At 43.3% G+C, this 22,253-nt stretch overlaps 1 protein-coding gene across 9 annotated transcripts in view; it reads left to right on the top strand.

Moving 5' to 3' along the window:
- The window catches only part of LETM2 (leucine zipper and EF-hand containing transmembrane protein 2), a 309,166-nt gene that overhangs the window by 15,886 nt on the left and 271,027 nt on the right, over positions 1 to 22,253 (top strand). For 4 of the 9 annotated variants that reach the window (XM_086943644.1, XM_086943646.1, XM_086943640.1 and 1 more), the window contains exons 2-4: positions 3,579 to 3,672; positions 12,830 to 12,973; positions 22,015 to 22,088. In XM_086943644.1, the coding sequence (XP_086799770.1) occupies positions 22,042 to 22,088 (47 nt within the window). In that variant the 5' untranslated portion in view covers positions 3,579 to 3,672; positions 12,830 to 12,973; positions 22,015 to 22,041. Of the gene's footprint in view, positions 1 to 3,578; positions 3,675 to 12,829; positions 12,974 to 22,014; positions 22,089 to 22,253 lie in introns of all 9 variants that reach the window. The other 5 variants (XM_086943645.1, XM_086943648.1, XM_086943642.1 and 2 more) reach the window with 2 other exon arrangements.

Consider the following 22,253-nt stretch of genomic DNA (forward strand, 5'->3'; position numbering starts at 1 on the left):
TTGGCGTTGCTTGATCGTGCTCTGATGTGGTATGTGCCACGAATTGCGTAGGGTATATGTATATCCAGTGATAACTAAACTGGACTTGTGCGCAGAGATAATAAAGCTCAATATCAGATGCACCCATTCCACCCTGCTCAAAAGGTAGCATTAGTGTTCCCCAAGAAATCCTGGGTTGCTTATCACCTCAGGTAAGGGATAATAAAATCAATCTTAATCTACGCCTAAGGGCACTGCTGAGGGTAATCGGAAGGTTGAGAAACAAATACAAACATTTGAGAAGGATAACCATTGACAGCGGCAGCTTCTCCCATCTGGGCAAACGGATCTCCGAACAGCTCCATGAGTCTGCCATAGTTAGAGCACCATAGTTCGTCTACATACTGACTAAGCCAAATCCCCAGGTACCTCACTGGGCCGCCAGCCCAGCTGAGAGGGTACTCTAGCTTGAATCTCTCAGTGGCCAGCGTGAGTGGAAATATTTTCGATTTGCTCCAGTTGATGCACACACCCGAGAGACTTTCCACGGCGTGAATTCCCGAATTAGGGCGTCAAGATTTTTTTTAAGGGTGCTTAACGTACAGAGTCACACCGTCTGCTTACAATGCAAACAATCTTGTTGCCTAATCAGGCCCTCCCATTCGTCTCTGCTTATTTAAGCTGCTGTTTTATGTCATTAAAAAAGACATAAAATACTGTTAGGCAGCTTTGTCTTCCGAACAATATCACCTCCCCGAAGGGAAAGCCATACTTTTTCCAACATGTACTACCTGATATCGTTCTTATTGTGCCTGAGAGCTGAATAGTGATTGACCAACGGGGCACTCTTCCTTTTAGTGCGAATAGCAGATATATGTTCACATAGCCGGTTTAGAATTCACAACCCGGTTCATCTAAGTACCCCTTGCCATGAGGGCATATGAGTAATTAAAAAACATTCTTGCACCTATAACTAGCTAAGAAATTGGTCCAGTATGCCGCGTTACATCGCACGCTTTTGTAACGCATGCCATTACAACACGGTCATTACAACACCGCGTTGTCACAAATCGTGTCATTACAACGCAAGTCGGAACAACGACTTGCTCCAGGGTGGGCACTGGGTGTTGGAATAGTATAATTTACTATTCCAACTCCAGTCTATGCAACAGTAGGTAAGGTGTTGGATTTTCTGACCACCCGAGAAAGTCATTGTTCAGACTTGCACTGTAATGGCATGCGTTGTTACAACACGGTTGTTTTAATCACATGCGGTGTAAACGATGTTTCCCCTTTCTGCCCTGGCACTCATCCATAGAAACCCCCTAATGCGAACTTGCAGAAACTACATGTCCCGCCTTTAAAATTGACCACCACTTCCTTAATATCTAAAAGATTTTATTATGCATTACAAGTATTGGTTTCTATATATATGTATACACTAACCACTTTCTTGTTCTTCTTGTGTGCCCAAAGGGGTTTCTGCAACATTGTTTTGTGCTCATTATTTAAAAAATGGCAATTCCTATTGGTAAGAAATTTGAGCTGGTTACTGACTTTGTCTAGTAAGACACACCAAAAATATAATATTATTGAGCCCTTTTATAGGATTGCTTTATTACTCTACTAGGATAACGCCACTCAACCAACTTCTGCCTAACAATATCTGCATGTTTCTCAAACTCCATCCAACCAATTACAGTTACTGCCTAAACACAGCAACTGTCCTAAAGGGATGTTCTCTATTTGGCTCTTGGGTGAAAACTCTGATAGTGTAGAATGGTACTCCGGTCAGAGGGCTTACTATATAGTTCATTTTCCAATTTACCTTGTCATTCTTGAATAATCGAATACAAAAATTCACAGTATTAAATATCTGATTTGGATCACCTAGATTCAGCCATTCAATAACCCCAGCACAAAGGTCTTTAGTCCTAGTCCAAATGAAAAAAAATAATCTATATAACAAAACCAACACCCAATATTCTCTGAAAATGTGGCAAATTAATAAAAAAATGTGTTTTGCTTCATATGTTTTGCGACATATAAACATACCAGACTAGGAGCACACGTGGCCCCCAGGCTGGTCCCTTTCAATTGTATGGAGAGTTCATCCGTAAACAAAAAAAATATTTCTCCTAAGGATGATCCTCATGCAGTCCACCATAAAATCCACATTAGGCATTACACCGATCCTGTCAGTCTGGGGAATATTTGTGTACAGTACATCAATATCGAGGATTACTAGCAATTCAGTCTCTCTATTGAAACGTACACCCTCAACCTTGGCTATCATATTTGTGGTGTCTGACACAAAAGCATTTTGTTTAGATATCAGCTTTTTGAGTAAGAAGTAGCATGTTTACTCAAATGTTCTGTAATAGAATTGAAACTCAACACTGCACTCTTGACCACAAAGAGGGCACTACTTTCACTTTGTAGGTTCACAACTGACATTTTGAGGTCTTCTTAGCCAATTGTCTTCAGTGTAAAATGAAGACGGTACCTTCAGTATGGTAAGTACTAAGTTCTGTATTCATGTATTTCACCTTCTGGAATCCCTCAACATCTCTGCATTCTCTGCTCAGTGACATTTTGCCACAGCAGTCAACCATTCTAAGATACCACCACAGTGTCCACTCTTTTCAGATTCTGATGTGTCTGCTTCTCAGAAATGGAAACCGATGAATGCCTAGAGTTCTTTTGTGCTTCTTTACAACATATACAGACTGACATCAGTGCTGACAGACCTTTGTGATGTGTTGTGGTGTCTGACATCATCATACGCCTTACTAATTATTTACATATCCCCCTCACCTTTCTTCTGATGGGTGGTAGTGTCAGTCTCCAAACTTGTTCCATACTAGCTGTCTGTTTTATCAGATGCTCTGATTATGACAGAATGCATGGTAAATGAAAGAATGTATCGACCTGGAAGGAAAACTTGGACCATGAAGGAGAATCATAGTACAGAACATACATATTCTAAATTAATTTCAAGTAAAGCTAATGTAAGAAACTGGTGATTGTCATTTCAAGAAATAAAAGATGGATGGCCCTGATTGCTGGGAGGTGTTAAAATATGCCAGAAACTTCGTCATCCTCTTTGGGAGTGAGATTTGACCTAGTGGGATAGACTAAGCACCAGAAAACAGTGTTTCTTTGAAATTAGACCCCAGCTATGTTTAATAAGAACACCCACATGCACACCAACAATCAGTAAATGTAAATATGTAAATATTGATGCAAAACTCCATACCCATAAGTTGACAACTCTCTGGAAGGAAAGATTAGAAATACACCTTGCTGATGAGAGGCCATCCTCACAGGACAGCTTGTAGAACCACTTCACTGACCCGGGCCCATATTCCTTTTTGGAGACAGAATAACCGGCAGGATCAGATTCTTCTTTGGGATAGTTTGATGATGCTTCTGTTATGTAATTGTGTACAACAGGAGTGGGCTTGGAAAAGAAAGACGTCAGACGTTGTTTCTTCGGCTTTGGATCAAAAAGTTTTCTTCACGCTTGACATGAAATGGCTTATTTTTGGACATTGCATAATGTTGTCTCCATTTACTTTTTTGGCCACATGTGACAGGTATTTGTATTTTGGAGGACAGAAGGAGTCTGAGGACCTCTTGATAGTCACCTGAAGCACGATGGACTTACCAACACCTATCCCTGAAATCAAGGTGTAGTACATTTTCCATTAGATTATTAGGGAAATGATTTTCATTTTGATTAAAGAAAATGTTGTGTTCGAGGCATATGAGCTGCAGATCCTACACTTAGCAATAGATCGCCACCTGGTGTTGGGCTCGGATGATTGCAGGTTGTTGTCTTCTTGGAAAGAGTCTTTTTAGTCACGAGATAGGTCACTCCTCCCTTGGACAATACTTCGCACGGTCATCGACTCCATCCTCAGATTGTTTTTTCCGCCACTGGGTTCGGATGAAAGTTTTCCGCTCCGGCTAGAAAATACTTTTTCTGCATTTTTCGAAGCGAGAAACTTTAGATAAACTTATTTCGACATCGAATAGACTTTTCGACATCACCAGCTACATTTCGGTACGTCGACGAGGGCCGTTGGGCCTATCGGCGCCGTACAACCTACGCCTCATGGACAGAACTCCATTCAAGAGATGCCCGGTATGTCGAGCAAAATTCCCTCATAGCGACCATCACGAGGTTTGCAACCTCTGTCTCTCGCCAGAACACGACGAGTCGACCTGCGCAGCCTGTGCCTCCTTCCGATCGAAGAAAACTATTCGGGATTGGAGCGCCCGTCGACACGAAATGAGAAGATCAGCGCCAGCACCGGAGGCCATCTTTGAGGAGGAGATCGTCGAAGAAGACTTCTCCGAGGACGAAGATCCAATCGAAGATATCTCCGAAGACGAGGCTCCACTCGTTGCCGAGGAAGCTCGCCTGATCTCCAGATCATATCGGGGGCAGAGGACTTGGACGATTCGATTCCATCTCGACAACCTGTGAGTACCACTGCCCCCACACAACATACACTACCCAAGACGAAGGCAGCGGTTGGCACTCCGCCCATGGGGCCCAGTCGAGACCGAAATTTACCCTCCGACGCCCCGCCTTCGGGCTCGGCTCCAAGGAAAAAGACTACACCTTCCGGTGCCTCTGCGCCGAAAAAACATCACGTGCCAATTCCACCTCCTCCATTTGCACCGAAACATCCTTCGACACCGAAGGATTCTTCGACACTGAAGCCAAAATGCCCTTCGGTGCCCAAAGACAAAAACCCTTTGGCACCTGAACCAAAAGACACATCTGTGCCAAAGCCAAGAACCGTACTGGACCCGAAAGCTTCGACTCCGAAACCCTCCGGTTCCAAAAATAAAGAAGGGAAGCCAGATTCCGGCGCCGCAGGCCCAACAAAACCTGTCTCCACGCTGAAATCTACAAAATCGGTACCAAAGTCTTCAGGGCATGATACAGACAAGCCTAAAACACTTTCGGCACCGAAGCAATTGCCACAGGACTCGATCACTCCTTACAAGGCAAAGAACATTAATCAACCTCTATTGGCACCGAAAAAATCGACGCCAAAGAAGATTGGGGAACAAGAAGAACTGTTTAAATCAGATCCTAAACAGAAAAAGGTCTATATTAATCCAAAAACTGGACATGTGGAAGCAATTCCATATAAGAAAAGACCAGCAGACACACCACTTCCACCTGTGGTTCCTGCCAAAAAGAAGGACTGTGCAACTTCTCCAATGCACCCTTCCTCTCCTTCACCTTCTTCCTCTCCTAATCTTTACATTGAACCTATAACTTCTCCAGTTCAATCTCCTGCATCATAACACCACACTGATGAAGAGTATGATTTAGGTGGGGGCAATGACGTAACATACCCTTTAGATGAGGATGTCAACCCACAATATCCCAAGGAGGACGAGGCATATGGTTTTACACCAGACATCCCTGAGCCTCAGTACTACCCAACAAAACCTTCCGCTACAGAAGAAAGTATTGGGTTTAATCATTTATTAAACAGAGCTGCCCTTTACCATGGGGTGTCCATGCACTCTGATGCCATTGAGGAGGATTTCTTACTAGACACTTTTGAGCAGTCACAAAGGTCCACTCAAATATTACCTATGATCAAAGGGGTGATTAAACAGGCACCGGATATTTTCAAAGACCCAGTAAGGTGTAGAGTGCTAAATCCCAGAGTAGAAAAGAAGTATAGACCAGCACCAGCTGATCCGGTCTATATTAAGGGACATCTGCCGCTAGACTCTTGGGTAGTGTCAAATGCACGTAAAAGAGCAAACACCCAAACTTCTGGTGACACGCCCCCGCCTGACAAGGAATCAAAAATTATTGATGCGTCGGGGAAAAAGGATTGCTGCACAGCAGCAAACATATGGCGCATAGCAAACACACAAGCCTTACTTTCACGCTCCGACAAGGCTCACTACGACCAACTAGAAAAGTTAATGGAACATCTCCCTGATCAATACAAAGATCGGGCAGCAGAGAGCTCTTACAAGAAGGCAAACTAATATCTAATGCCTCAATTAAATGTGCACTAGATGTAGCTGACACAGCATCCAGAGCAGTTAATACTAGTGTGATTCTCAGACGTCATGCATGGTTACGCATTTCAGGTTTTAAACCAGAGGTACAGACTACCATCCTGAACCGGCCCTTTAATCAAAACCAGAGTTGATTATGCCAACTCTCTCTATGTTGGCATCCCCGCCTACCAACTAAACCGATTACAGCTGGTCCAGAACCAGGCGGCACGATTAATTTTCAAATACCTTAGGCATCAGCACGTTCATCCACTATTGAAAACTCTTCATTGGCTCCCCGTAGCTGAACGGTGCAATTTTAAATTGGGCTGCACGATCTTTAAAGCACTGGCTGGCCTTGGCCCAGCCTTCATCTCTTCCCTTCTCCAACACCATATCCCCCCGCTCCCGGAACCTCCAGTCCTCCCATCTTGCTCTACTCAAAACTCCCACCTTCAAACGCAAGAGACATGGAGGGCTCAAATTCTCGTTTCTTGCCCCTTCCTTTTGGAATGCACTCCCCTTGGAGTTCAGGCTCACCACCTCTTACCCTCATTTTAGGTCCCTCTTGAAAACACACCTGTTCCGTAAGGCGCACAATTAATTCCCCTACCTTCTGCTCTCACCTGTCTCTCTCTGCCTCTCCACTGCCTCTAGCGCCTTGAAACCGCTGGGTGTTCGTGTGCTCTACAAGAATTTTTTACATTACATTACATTACATTGTTTGGGCCGGAGGTAGACAACACACTAGAGAAAATGAAAAAGGACACAGGCACAGCTAAGTCTATGGGTGTGTTACAATCCACCCAAAATAAAGGTTCTTTTCGCCGCTCATTCTATAGAGGAGGCGCAAAGCTAACAGGCACAGAGACCACATCATCTTTTAAAACACACACGCAAACCTCCTCTAATAAAGGATACTTTAGAGGAGGATACAGAGGCAACAACAACAAGGGAAGAGGCAGAGGTAATAATAAGAACAACCGCTCCTCTTCCACTCCCAAACAGTGACTTCCCGCTGCCTCCCCTACAGCATTCCACTCCTGTAGGGGGCAGACTTTCGCAGTTCCTACCTGTCTGGAACTCCATCACAACAGACAGGTGGGTAAGACAAATTATCCAACATGGTTACTGCCTAGAGCTCACAGCAACCCCCCCAAACATACCATCCAGGCAGCGTCCAATGTCCACAGACCATATAACTCTGCTTCAACAGGAAGTTCTAGCACTTCTACAAAAATATGCTATTCAAGTAGTTCCTTTAGAGGAACAAGGAACATGAGTTTACTCCCTGTACTTCCTAATTCCCAAAAAGGACGGGACATTATGACCAAATCTCTACCTCAGGCCCCTCAACCACTACATACAATCGGATCATTTTCACATGATCACTTCACAACAAGTACTCCCATTACTACAGCAGGGAGATTTTCTGTCCACGCTAGACCTAACGGACGCCTACTTTCACATTCCTATACATCCTGCGCACAGGAAGTATCTAAGGTTTGTCATACAAGGACAACACTATCAGTTCAAAGTCCTTCCATTCGGGGTCACAACAGCACCACGAGTGTTTACAAAGTGCTTAGCAGTAGTAGCAGCACATCTCAGAAGACAACAAATACATGTCTTCCCTTACCTAGACGACTGGCTCATAAAAGCAAGATTGTTCAACCAGTGTGTACAACACACAAAATAAACAATTCAAACATTGCACGACTTAGGATTTACGATAAACTACACCAAGTTGCACCTAGAGCCTTCACACGTTCATCAATATCTAGGAGCTACCATAGACACATCTACAGCTCTAGTGTATCCCAGTCAAGCCAGGATTCAAAGTATTCAGAACTTAGTCTCCCTTTTTCAATGCCAGCACTCTCTCCAAGCCAGAGTGTTTATGAAACTAATAGGCATAATGGTGTCTTGCATCTTTATAGTACATCACGCAAGACTACAAATGCGCCCACTACAAGAATGTCTAGCACAACAATGAAATCAGGCTCAAGGTCAGCTCACAGACCTGGTGTTGGTAGACAGCCGTACATATCGCTCTCTGCAATGGTGGAACACCAAAAACTTAACAACGGGACGGCTGTTCCTAGACCCTGTTCCACAGATAGTGCTTACGACAGATGCATCCCTCACAGGATTGGGAGCCCATCTCTTGCATAACACCACACAAGGCCGGTGGAACAATCAACAGAAACAGTTCCACATCAACCTTTTAGAGTTGCTAGCAATTTTCCTAGCACTCAAAACTTTTCAAGTACAAATACAAGACAAAGCTGTCCTAGTCCGGACGGACAATATGACAGCCATGTATTATATACAAAAACAGGGGGGGACACACACTCTGCAACTGTCCCAGCTTGCACAGAACATTTGGAGATGGGCCATCCCTCAAAACATACATCTGACAGTAGTACACCTTCCAGGAATTTACAATCAGATAGCAGACCTGTTGAGTCGTCAGTCACAACAGATTCTCGAATGGGAGATACACCCACAAGTTCTACAACCATTCTTCCAAATGTGGGGGCAGCCACAGATAGACCTGTTTGCCACCCATGAAAATGCAAAATGCCCAACCTTTGCCGCCAGGTTCCCACACCCACGGTCGGAGGGGAATGCAATATGGATGAACTGGTCAGGCAGATTTGCGTACGCTTTTCCGCCTCTCCCACTCATTCCACTAGTAGTACGCAAGCTCAGACAACGGTCTTTCAAACTAATACTAGTGGCCCCCACATGGGAACGCCAGCCGTGGTTCACCACGCTACTGGATCTCTCACTGGTTCCACATCAGAAATTACGGCTCACGCAATCCCTGCTAACACAGAACCATGGAGAAATAAGGCACCCAGAACCAAGCCAGCTGAATTTGGCGATCTGGCTCCTGAAGCCCTAGAGTTTGGTTACTTAAACTTACCACCAGACTGTATGAACATCATTAAAGAAGCTAGAAGACCCACTACCAGAGCATGTTATGCTGCTAAGTGGAAAAGATTTGCAATATACTGTAACAATAATCACATTGATCCACTGGATGTTTCCATCCAAAATATCATTTGCTACCTTTTACACCAACAAAGGTCCAATTTGGCTTATTCTTCCATACGCCTGCATCTAGCAGCAATTGCAGCCTATTTACAAAATAGACAACATCTATCTCTCTTTAGAGTACCTGCAATAAAAGCATTTATGGAAGGATTAAAACTAATAATCCCACCTAGGTTACCACCAGCACCAGTATGGAACGTAAATGTGGTCCTTACAAGACTCATGGGCCCCCCCTTTTGAGCCTTTACATAAGTGTGAACTACAATTTCTAACATGGAAAACTGCCTTCCTTGTTGCCATCACCTCTCTCAGAAGAGTCAGTGCGATACAAGCATTCACAATAGAAGAACCATTTTTTCAAATACATCCTAACAAAGTGGTTCTTAGACCCAATCCTAAATTCCTGCCAAAAGTTATTACTCCTTTTCACCTAAACCAATCAGTAGAGTTACCAGTGTTTTTTCAAAAACCGGACTCTGTTTCAGAAAGGGCTTTACACACCTTAGATGTTAGAAGAGCTCTGCTATATTACACAGACAGGACTAAATCCTTCAGAAAGACAAAACAACTATTTGTATCTTTCTCTTCCCCACACAAAGGCAATCCCATCTCTAAAGGAGGAATTGCCAGATGGATTGTAAAGTGTATTCAAATATGCTACCAAAAAGCTAAACGTACACTAACAGTTCCTCCTAGAGCAAACTCTACTCACAAACTAGGAGCCTCTATGGCTTTCTTAGGAAACATACCACTAGAGGACATATGCAAGGCAGCAACATGGTCTACAATACACACCTTCACTAAACACTATTGTGTTGATGTGCAAGCCAAGCAGCAAGCTGCAGTGGGCCAAGCTGTCCTTAAAACACTATTTCAGTATGCTGCAACGGATACAAGCGACCACAGGTAGGGGAGACACTGTTGCACAATAGTTGCTAAGTGTAGGATCTGCAGCTCATATGCCTCGAACGGAAAATGCTACTTACCAGTATGCATCTGTTCTTGGCATGTAGAGCTGCAGAATCCTACACGCCCTCCCGCCTCCCCGGGACTTGTATCCATTCCAGTAATCATCTTAATTAGATGCACAAGCATGAACATACTTTCTCTTTACTTCTACTAACTCCATCATTTCCCATCATGGCGAAAAACAATCTGAGGATGGAGTCAATGACCATGCGCAGGATTGTCCAAGGGAGGAGTCACCTATCTCATGACTACAAAGACTTTCCAAGAAGACAACAAACTGCAATTATCCGAGCCCAACACCAGGTGGCGATCTATTGCTAAGTGTAGGATTCTGCAGCTCTACATGCCAAGAACAGATGCATACTGGTAAGTAGCATTTTCCTTTTCTGAAATAAAATAAGTAGCTTAGACTTCTGCAAAGTTCCAGCAATACATAATGTGTTTGCAAATGCTTTTAAGGGGCATATGAAAGTGATATTGGATATTGTTTGTGTAAATGTATTGGTAGTACAGTGTTAAAGTATATAGGTCGAAACCAGTTGCCCAATTAGCTGGTATCTTGCTGTACCAAAAATGAATAGAATATGAACCTTATAGACAGGTAGTAATGTAAATAAAAACCTTAGAAAGAAAATAAAAACGTATTTTCTTTCTTCATGCAACCTCTTACTCTTGCTTTCCCATTTATAAAAGATTGGAAAATGTCAGTGCTTCAGCTAGTGAATATTTCAGGATTCATTCCGGGATAGCAGTACCATTTTGAGGGCCTACATGTACAATTTATATTTTCTTTCTAAATTGATACATTGTGAGTTTCCTGTTAAATTGTTCTTAAAATTGTTTTATTGCTCTCGTATATCATGTCCATGACTTTATGAAAATAACAATGTCTTGTTGATAACTCTAAAACCATTGGGTAAAAGGTTTATTTTATCAATTGCATTTATTATTGGCTATCCTAAATATAAAGACTAGGCTTCAATTAATATACTCATTTTAGTAGTAGGAAAATTGATTATAATCTCAATTGTCACTCTAGCCAGTGCTTTCATCCACCACTCAACAGATAGAGGAGTGTTACTATTAATTTAAAAGGGAAGAGTGCATAAGCATTCACTGGGCATAAGGATAAATATTAGTTGTTGAGAATGACACAGGTGGATTCACATTTGCTGTCTGTGCTAAATTCAAATGTGCACATGGAGACAATAAAGCTTTTAATCACACCTCAACAGTGATTCATCATACTTTCCCAAAAGGATTTCATTTTTGGATATGTGATATATGCCTAAGCAAATTATATTTTCACATTTCCACATAATACCAACGTGATAAGTGACTGGTGTCACATTTCTTAATCTTCAGCAAGAGTTTAGTATATTCTGAGGTAATGACTTTATGCTTTGTAACTGGCTATTTTTTTCCAAACAACTTTATTCGGTTTAGCATTTTAAAACCATAAAAGTTACCAATTCATAGAAATCCATTAACATTTACACAATTCATCACATAATAATCCTAATACAAGTGAGAATCTATAAAATGCAGAGTTAAATACACAATCCATTCAGCCCTTTAATCAAAACAAGACCTAGCCTTTACAGCGGATTTCAGTAAACTGAGGACAAAAAATACATTCTGTTATTGGTTTGTGTATGTTTTTGATGTATGTTATCCCTCTTCTTCTATAAAGTCTTTGTTTTTCACTCTCATGTTTGCGCCTGAAAAAGGAAAAACATTCTCTTGGTTTGTGCATGTACTTGATGTATCTTATACCTCTTTATCCATAAAGGCTTTCGGTGTTTCATTGTCAAGCATGCGCCTGAAAAAGGCATTCAGGTAGATTGAATGTTTACTGAGAATGTTGTAGAAAAGAGTTATGTTTTTCCTCTGCTAGAAAGACTAAAAACCCAGAAAGGAGTTGACCGGCACTCCACTCAATCCAACAACTAGGAGAAAAGGAGGGAAAAATATTTTACAGCACTCTTTAGAGGTGCCCAAAGTGTTTCCACTTTCAAATCTATTTCTCATTTTAGAAGTCTTTGGATCTTACAACCAAAACTTTCAAATGTACGCAGATGATACCAGAATTCTCCTAAGTCTGGGGAAAAGACAGTTTTTCTGTTGACATGTATATGAAACCTGTTGAAGGTCCACAATGTCAAACCGTAGTACACATTGTAGCAGTGGAGTCTCAATCACCAAGTACCCATTTCATGCCACTATCCTGTTGATCGGTTAGGTATTTATTTCCATGCCAGTACAAACATTACAATGCCAACATTTTAGTTGGCTCAACCTTTTTAGGTCTCGCCTGTCGATGCGCATGCGCATCGAGCAAGCGAGACTATGGGGGCTCATCGACTCTTTATCCAACTTGCAAGGAATCGTGGCGATTCCTTGCAGTGCCCGTGACTTTTAAGCTCAATGCGCATGCGCATTGAGCTTAAAAGCGCGTGCACATGGCCCCAGCCGCCTGCCTTGCCTACTCTCCCGCCCCCTCACTTCTTGATTGCACGGCCGCTAGGCCGTGCCTCCCCTACTCCTCCTCCTACTCTCCTCCCCTCCCGTCTGTTCCCGCACTCCTCCCACACCCCCGCTCCGCCCCCTCACTCTCTCTGCCCGCCCGCTCTCCACTCTATCAGGCAGCCAGCCGCACTCCTCCCACACCCCCGCTCCGCCCCCTCACTCTCTCTGCCCGCCCGCTCGCCCCTACTGTTATGAACGCGTGGTCATTTTCAAATTCTAATTCTTTCCCCCTCCCTTTCAGTGAGAAGCCACGCCTGTGAGGTGGATCAGAACGGCAAGCCCGGCGGCTGCTCGGACATCTGCCTGCTCGGCAACAGCCACAAAACCCGCACGTGCCGCTGCCGCTCTGGGTTCAGCCTGGGCAGCGATGGGAAGTCGTGCAAGAGTGAGTGCTTTCTTTCTGGAACATTCGGCTCCTTGCTTCAGGTGCAGCAGTGGCAGGCACAGGGACTCCTGGGCTGCGTGCTTCCTTCCCGCGCAGCTCCCTGAAAAGCATTTGCGTTCAGTGTTCCTAGAGTTTTGCGTCCTTACAGGCACGGTTCGCCCGGTGTGCACCTTTCTTGTTGCTCTGGTGGCTCAGTGAGCTAGTGCATCTGCGTCAGGGGTCACAGGCGTTCATTGTTCTGGTAAAATTGGCGCCATTCCGTTGGGTAAGAATAAACATCTGTTCAGAACACGGTCTTGTGCTGCACACGTTTAACTTTTTATTTATTTAGTTGAGTACATACCAGATTAGGCTCTCGTGATCTGTACAGTGGTTATATCTTAAAAAAGATTTGTTTACGATATTTAGTCATGCAAACACAGTTTATGCAAGTTGTGGGGAAGAAAACATTAAGGGTAGTATTGCCATCTGAACAAGTAAAAAAGTGTTTTGTGTATTTCCAAAACAGACTGGAGTCTATACATTGTTCATAACCTAATCCTACAAACTTCTTCTGCGGAACGTTCTGAAAACCTGAAGTGAATGCAATTCAGGGATTAATTTTCCTAAAATGTTTTCTTTGTTCCATCTGCTGCTTAACGTCCATAGGTTCTGCATATTAAATTAGCAGTCACTTTAGTTTTTTGCACATATTCTTATATCTGGAGAGATCGCCATCAATGTTCATGTCATTAAAGTAATTTCCGGCTGGCACCTAAACTGCAGAAACCCTTGGTGTATTCATTTAGAATTTTCGCCTTCTCAATCTATAGACGTTTGTCCACTTTAAAAAAAAAAAGTTAGGCATTCAAAAAACGCTTACACTGCTTTTCTAAAGTTAGTAGAGCTTACTGCCTCTCATTGAGCTCAACTCGAGAATGTCGCCATGTCGCGTCGCATTTCTCCTCCCCCCTCCCCCCAGCCGCCTGCCTTGCCTACTCTCCCGCCCCCTCACTTCTTGATTGCACGGCCGCTAGGCCGTGCCTCCCCTACTCTCCTCCTCCTACTCTCCTCCCCCTCCCCTTATCTGGCCTTCCCTCCGTCTGTTCCCTCTCCCCGCTCCGCCCCCTCCCCTGCCCGCCGTCTGTTCGAGACAATCATGAAACCAGATGCTTTGATGCAGACTTCACTGCTTTTAGTGGAGCTACTGACGGATAAACGGCTTCAGGGCGCACTGTCACTCAACAGTTGTGGCAACTTATGCAATTGTGCATGAAAAGCTGCTTGTTTACTTAGTGTGCGGAATTGTAGTGCCTAGAAGCACAAGGCCAAGACCTGAGTGGATGTGCTGAGCCGCTCCTTCTGCACAGAGAAGGAGTTCCCTGCGGCTCACACCAGTGTTTATCCGTACGGGCAGCAGCTTCCTGGCGCTGTGGATCAAGGAACAGACCATTATTTCTTTGAAGTCGTGGAATGTGCTGTGACATCACCGTCTGTCGCAGACCTGTGTTTGGTTGTCTCTCGCTTCAAGGCCAAGGCTGTGCTTGGACTTGCCCTCTTTACCTCCAGACTCATGAATCAGGGATTCACCCAGACCAAGCCCCGTTCTTTCCACAAGGCACTCGTGGATTACACCTCCTCCGACGTGCTTCAAGAGTTATACTTAACTTTTCAGCCACACACACTCGCCCAAATACAGGTCGGTACCCACAGATTGAATATGTGGGTCAATGAGGCAATGCCACCTCAGTCTGTTTTTACATGGGCTGGTTTGGGGTTTCGGAGCATATCCTTGGTTCAGTTTGCATTGACCAGTATCCAGCTGGTGTTGGGGGTTTGTATTTAGCACGGCAATGGCAGCGCCCATCAGTTGTGTGATCCCCTTTCAGGGCTGCCCCTTTAACAGGATCTTTTAACTAAATGGACTGAAGATCTGAACTTGGATACACAGCACATTCACTGTGCCCAGTATTCCCTTTTGGGTAAGCCGGGGCCTGGGTTCGACCTCGGGGTCACAGGTTCAAATCCCAGCAGGGCCACTCAGCCTTTCAGCCTTCTGATGTCGATAAAGTGAGTACCATTGGACTGGGTATCAATAAACATATGTTATTCAGTGCCAGAATACACGCCTGCGTGAACGTGCGCTTTACCCTTTAAGTTAAGTGCTTGGATTTGACCAGACTCTTTGAAGAAACTTTACTCTGTTGCCGAATAGAATATCTTCCTTGGTGTACGCAACCAAGGTTACAGAATACACTTTCACGATAAGTTGAAGAAGGATTAGGTTGACCTCTCAGGGTGATTGTGTGATCTGTAGTGTCAGGTTAACTGGAATTATGTTATATTTAAGTGCAGCCAGTGCTTTCTTCTACAAACACAAGTCCTCGAGTTTGTGTGGAAATACATTTACCCTCTTTTTAAGGAATAACTTCCTTGGAGCTCTGCTGAAGAGGTATTTACTCTGGATAGATTTCTGCTGAATCACACTGCTGAAGTAGTGTCCAGGCCATGTGAAATGTCATGCTTAGTGTCTGTGACATAAAGTGTGCAAATGATAATAAACAGGGCTCTGCATCTTGTGTGTGGTACGTCTAACCTGCTCTAGTTAATATGCATGTCATCAAAGAGGTTCCTTTGATTTGCAATTTTTGTATATTGGGAACAAACGTAGTAGTGGGGGATGTTGTTATTCAGTTGGTGGAAATTAGCTAAGTGCACAGCTGTTGCCAATCAAAACATTAACAAAGTTGTGTCCTTAAACCTAATTTTGCCTAGGCCCAGATTTCTTGCTAAAATATTGTTCTAAGAGAATTGTCATGCTGAAACACATGTTGGCAATGTTTTCATCTTGCTTTTTTCTTAAACATTTCTAAGTTTGTAATCTACAAGAAAGAAGCAGATAGTTTTTAAAAAATGTGGAAATTTGCGTTGACAAAGTCACTAAACTTCTCCCGTCGCTAAATAAACCTTGGTGTAAGATCTACACATTTGTTGTTGTTTCTTGTTGAGAGAAATGCTCTTATGACACCTTTTGATAATGTTGTTTGGTAATAAAAGTGTAAAATGAAGGAATAATCTCACTGCCCCATTCCACCACCCTTCCATTCCGAAGAATACAGGAACATTTTTTCCACCGAAGATAAACAGGTTTTGTTCCCCCAGTGTTTCACGGACTTTGTCCACTGACGGCTGCCTTGTATTTAATTGCAAGTGTACTTTTTATATTGCCACAAAGAGGGCAGTCTCATGTTCTTTCACCTTTTTAGGATCTAAAACGTTTGCAACACTAATGCGCCTTTAATTAATCCAACTCAGTTGTAAATTATATAAAATCTACTTCAAATCCTGCCCAAATCGCACTATTTGCATATTTATTGCCTAATGGGGGTAGAAACTCTAGTTATAGTGAGTGAATGGTAAAAAAAAATGCATGATTGACCTAATACTGGCGGGCATTTTACTCTCAATAGGTAGGATATTTTACATTATACACCACTACCTGTAAACAAATGTGACAAAGGTAAAATAAAGTCACGTTCCAATTAGGAAAAACATTAGCTGTGTGCAGCCAAAAATCAGTGTTGGCAGGACTTAGGTCACATACTTAAATCTTAGGCTGAACATGTCATCAAGACTCTGTTTTCCCAGTTATGGGCTTTTTTTTACCAGTACTAACGTTCAGATGTATTAGTGCAACCGGCTTACTAGTATCAAATCCCAAGAGTGGAAAAAGTGTTCGGGTGACAAGGAGTCACAAAGGAGCTACTCTGCTATAAAACTCACCCACCCTCACCCTCACTCACCCTCAACCCCTCACTCACCCTCAACACCTCACAATGACTCACACTCACCCTCACACACCCTCACCCTCACACACCGTCACACACCCTCTGCATAACAACACCTCTCACACCCTCACTCACCCTCACACACACTCACACTCACGCAACGTCACACACCCGAAGCCTCACACCCCCTCCCTCACACTCACCCTCACACCCCCTAACCCGCACACCGCCTAACGCTCACACCCCCTAACAATCACCCCCTAACAATCACCCCCTAACCCTCACCCCCACACCCTCACCCCACACCCTCACCCCTCACCCCTCACCCCCTCACCCTCACCCCCTCACCCTCACCCCCCCACCCTCACCCCCTCACCCCCCCACCCTCACCCCCTCACCCTCCACCCTCACTCACCCTCCACCCTCACTCACCCTCAACCCCTCACCCTCAACCTCAACCCCTCACCCTCACTCACCCTCACTCACCCTCACCCTCACTCACCCTCACTCACCCTCACTCTCACTCACCCTCAACCCCTCACCCTCACTCACCCTCAACCCCTCACCCTCACTCACCCTCACCCACCCTCACTCACCCTCAACCCCTCACCCTCACACAGTGCAATAGGTCTCAGACCATTTCAGTTAGAGCTTTAAGAAATGTTTATGGCTTTTTTTATTTGTAATTCTTTAGCATTGGCTACAGGAAACAAAAATGCTAAACATTTACAAAAAAAACCCATAAACAATTCTAAAAGCACTAACTCTAATGGTGCGAGACCTATTGCATTTCCAATGCTTGTTTAATTGGTGGTTTACATGTGCTTTTAAGTATACCACTGCTCTTTCATTTACTCTCTACTGTCGCTTCCTTGTTGAAATGTTGAGTGTTCTTGGCAGGGTACACTGCATTACAGGTCAGTGGTAGCATCCCGACTCTGCCCTCAAAACCTTTTGAATTGTATTTAGTATCTTATGGAATCTGTTTCCTTTGAGATTCCTCCCTCTGCTTGCTTGGCTGTGTATGCTCTTTGGGCTGTATTGTTACCAAGAGCTCTAACTTAGCTCACATGGTCATGGAAAGCAGTGTCCAAGCTTGTCCTGCCAAGAACGGACTGACAGATAGAAAAACACATCAAACTCAGCTAAAGCTGTTAGGATTGAAATCAAATGACAGTGTGCCTCAGAATCCTGTTTTAACAAGAGGAAGCAATTTATTTTTGACTAAATACTCACAAGTTTCCCTCTTACTTCTGTCTCTTCATACAGTGGCAGATTTACTTTCCAAAGTTAGCAAAGGGGCCAACTGCTTTTCATTGAATTTACAAAGCGTTGATCGAACACAGGAGAGTGGTATGGAGCCTTGTTGCTCGCTTTTGTGTTACCATATGCCTTGAGGCAAAGCCATGCTCTTTGCTACCCCAAACACTCACCCTCCCATCCTGCTATACTTACAGGTAGACCGATTCTTGGAAAAAAATGGGTAACATAATTTCTTCATGTTACCGTGGAATGCAGCAATGGCAATGAGTTTGAGTTTCACAGCCAGTTTATATAAAATATGTTTTATATATTTATTGCATTGATCATTAGTTGCTTAAGGCCCGATGTGAACATGGTACTCCATCATAAATGCAACAGGTTACCCTGCCCACCAAACCATTGGTCTGCCTGCCTCATTTAGTGACAGCCAGACCTTAAGTATTCTGTTGATGGAGTCCTTATTGTCTCCGTTGATGGAATACTTCTCTCGATAGCCCACTGGAGTAGGGGACATCGGAAGAAGGATATCACACTGCCCGCCCTATTTAGGGTGGATGGTGTAATATTTTTTTTCCCTGTCCGTCACCAGCAGGAAAAACCTGGTGGTGAGGGTCAAGAAAAGAAAATGACCCCCCCCCCCCACCTGGGAGAAACCCCTCAGGGTTTAAAGGCAGTTCATTATTTTTTTCTTTAGAATTGTACTCCCGCTTTGGGAGTTTCAGTTCTGAAACTCCTGTCAGCAAGAAGAAGTTATAGCCCTGCTTCAGTCTTCTAAGACCCTGTAAGTATTGTAAAATCTATTTGGCAGTCCTTTAGGTGTGAGCCCCGATGCAACTGGTGTTCTCTGATGCACAAATTTAGTCCTGAAGCATGACTTCTGTTGAAGAATAATTCCATGGCTACTCTTCCTAATCAACTGGGTTAATGTTCCAATCTCTTCCCTCGGATAGTTGAGTATGTTGCACACTTTTTCGCAGATCATTTGGAGATGAAGGGGCATGAGGAGTCGTGGAGATGGTCTCTCATTTGCCCCGTCAGAGATAACAGCTGACCCCCCAAATTAGCAGGTTAATGCACTAGTGGAACGTTTCATTAGAAGTTGATGTTTATCCTCTATGCTGTAGCAGCAGTTGCCATTTTAGGGATTAGACACCATTTTAAAAAACAGGCTAATCTTTTAACTAGACAAGGGGTCATTTTGAAGCTTGCATTTTGCATGTTAAGATCAAACTTATTTAGCCATAGCACTTGGGGATAGCGGGGAGTCAGTTGAATTTTTTTTAAAGTGAGGAAACCTCTGTACAGCACCATGATCCACACCAAAGTCATGCAACATGATCTCAAGTCCAGAGAACAGAACTTGCTTCAGTAAAAATATTGTGTGAAACTGTGACAACAGTTTCCTAGCTATTATATCATAACTGCCATTTTTGGTTTTAGAAGTTTTAGATCTTGCATGTCTTATTGCACAAACAGAACAACTGTTCCCAACTCACAGTGATCACAGGTCCCTTCCCTTTGCACAGTTGGATATTGGCCACCTGCTCATAGGTGGTATGGATGTTACTCTTGGAATATAAAGTGCCTTAAACAGCAGTAGGGAGGTATGGCTACTATGGAGAGATAGTGTAGTTGAGATGGAATAACCCAAAGGATTCTTACCTGTCAAGAAAGAAACGAGGACACCATCACAAGTTTCAGGTTCATAAGAGGTTTGTCGTTAACCACTAATATTATTTTGGATAAATTAAATACAAAAATGTTTGTGATGGATAAGGAAGATGAAGGCATGGAAGGAGAATTAGAGTACAGTGAGTTATTACATCCCCTTGTACTGAGAGGAAGATGTGATGTCAAAGGAGGAGTAACCAGTGGAAGTGTGATGACATTAAATGAAAGGAATATCACAACCAGTAAACTATGATTGACTTTTACCTTGTTGGAGGGGACTGAGTAAGCTTTATTGACTCAATATATAAACAGAAGACTGGAAGTAACACGTTGATGTCTATGCAAACGGCACATGAGCATACGCTGGCCTCTGTTGTATTCTAGTGTCTGATGTGTGGCTGTGTTCCATTTATGTGCTGTGAATCCCTTCTGCGGCTGGTGTCAAAAGGAGAGCAAAAGCTCTAGGTATCTGGTATCTTGCAGAGTACCATGATGTATGACAGGATTTGCACTGCTCCATGTTATCTGGGTACCTAAGATAATAGACATGGATTTTAGAGCCGCATGCGCAAAGTCATTGCAACATTTCCAAGTACCTCAAAGTTTGCTAGGATCTCTGCTCAACTTCTAAGATAGGTACAAAAGGGGGTGGTGATGGACGGAGCATCTGAATCAATCAAACACTCACACCCAGTCAAAAGATCTGGGTTTAATCCATCACCGTTCTTTAGCTCACTCTGCCACCCCAGTTCAGACATGGCTAAATAAAGCGGTACAAAAGGGGGTGTTCCCATGAGGCACAGGGTCCGACTGATTTGCATATAGCCATGTCAGTACTGCGCTATCTGCCGAAAAGCCCTTCAACCTCTCATCAGCAGTGGTGTAGGAAGGGGGGTGCGGTGAGTGCGGGCCGCTCCGGGTGTCATAACTGAAGGAGGTGACAACATGGCAAAAATATGTGTTTTAAACGCATATTTTTGCCATTTAGTCAAGCCGGGGGTGACAAGTATCATCACTGAGAGCGGTGACAAAATGGCAAAAATATGTGTTTTAAACACATATTTTTGCCACTTTGTCAAGCCGGGGGTGACTAGAAATTTTCCGCTCTGGGTACCACCTGACCTTGCTACGTCACTGCTGATCAGGGGTCGCAAGCGCTGTATAAATGCAAACCCTTCCCTCTTATATCCCTCCACTATCCTTTTCAATCTAAATAACAAACTAACATGTCCACCGCTCAAATTAATTTTGTATTTCCCTTTACAAATTCACCACTAATCCTTTTAGGGTTCTGGAAAATGATTCAATGCTTTGTATGGGGTAGTAAGCGCTATATAAAGGCAATTACAGTTCGTGTTCATACCTTTTCAGTTTGGTTTTGATGTGTAATTGAGACAGGATATGGCTGTTAGTCCACTTGCTTAAAGGCGAAACATGCTGACTTTCATTTGGCTCTCCAAAGCTGACTATCAAGCCATAAATCTTTTGTATGTATACCCTTTCCAGCAGTATTATGTGAAAGTATTTATTTTTTCATTAGCTCCTCTTAGTGAAAATTGAACTGAACTTTGATAGTTGCAAGTAATGTTTGAGCTGTCCAGTTAGCAAATCATGTCCTCGAAAGAATCAGAAAATTGTTTTGACCACATTGTCAACGTTCCTTTTTAATTCTATGGATGCCTGTGACTAAAGATTTTTGACATTAACAGTGTGTTTTTGGGTGGGCATTAAACTCCCACGGGAAGTCCTCACTATATTCCCAACTTAATAGGTTTTCAGAGACCGCCCCACTCACATTTCACTAATTTCAAAACACATTTTCAATTTCTTAGTCAATCAGTGAATCACACATGGCCTTTTTCTATAAGCTTAATTTTTGTACAGACATTTAAAGTTCCCAATCTGGTATGAATCCAAGTTTTCCCATGATCCCACTGAAGGTCAGTCCCTTTCCCGAGCTGTTATGTGATTGCATTTGAAATATGTGTTACATGGGGATGTTTCGTTCTTCCATGCCCTGTTGGATCATTTGATTCATCTCACTCTACTATACCATGCAAGATGTACCCAAATCCAGAGAAAGTGCATACTCTTACCACAATTGCTAGGCCCCTACAAGCAAAAATATATATATTTTGTCCTATTGCCCAACATAACTTTCAAAACCGTATGCACACCTAGCCTTTGGGTGAAAGGTTCCACAAATTGTAATATGAAGCACTATCTGGACTAAGGAGCCATGATCTTCTACATAGTCACTTTTTCTCTTAATGTGCAGCTCTTCGAGATTTGCCGATGTTGGGGTGACATTACATTTTTGTCTTGCTTTTTTGTTCAAAGGCTTAAAAGTGAAAAACGCAGAGAAACATGGCTACCTTTCCGTGTAGCTTGCTTCTTGCTGTGACCAAATCAAGGTAAGAAACGTCTTTACACAAATACATTTTGTTATTTAAGGCAGAGTTAGTATTGAGGAATAAACTATGCATAACAATGCTGTGGAAATAAAAAACATTTGGGCCAAACACAACTACCATGTCTATGTCATAAATGATTAGGTTTCTTTGGAACAGACATTAAAT

This window comes from Lissotriton vulgaris, chromosome 11, assembly GCF_964263255.1.
Source record: "Lissotriton vulgaris chromosome 11, aLisVul1.2, whole genome shotgun sequence".
In the NCBI taxonomy this organism is placed as follows: Eukaryota; Metazoa; Chordata; class Amphibia; order Caudata; family Salamandridae; genus Lissotriton; species Lissotriton vulgaris.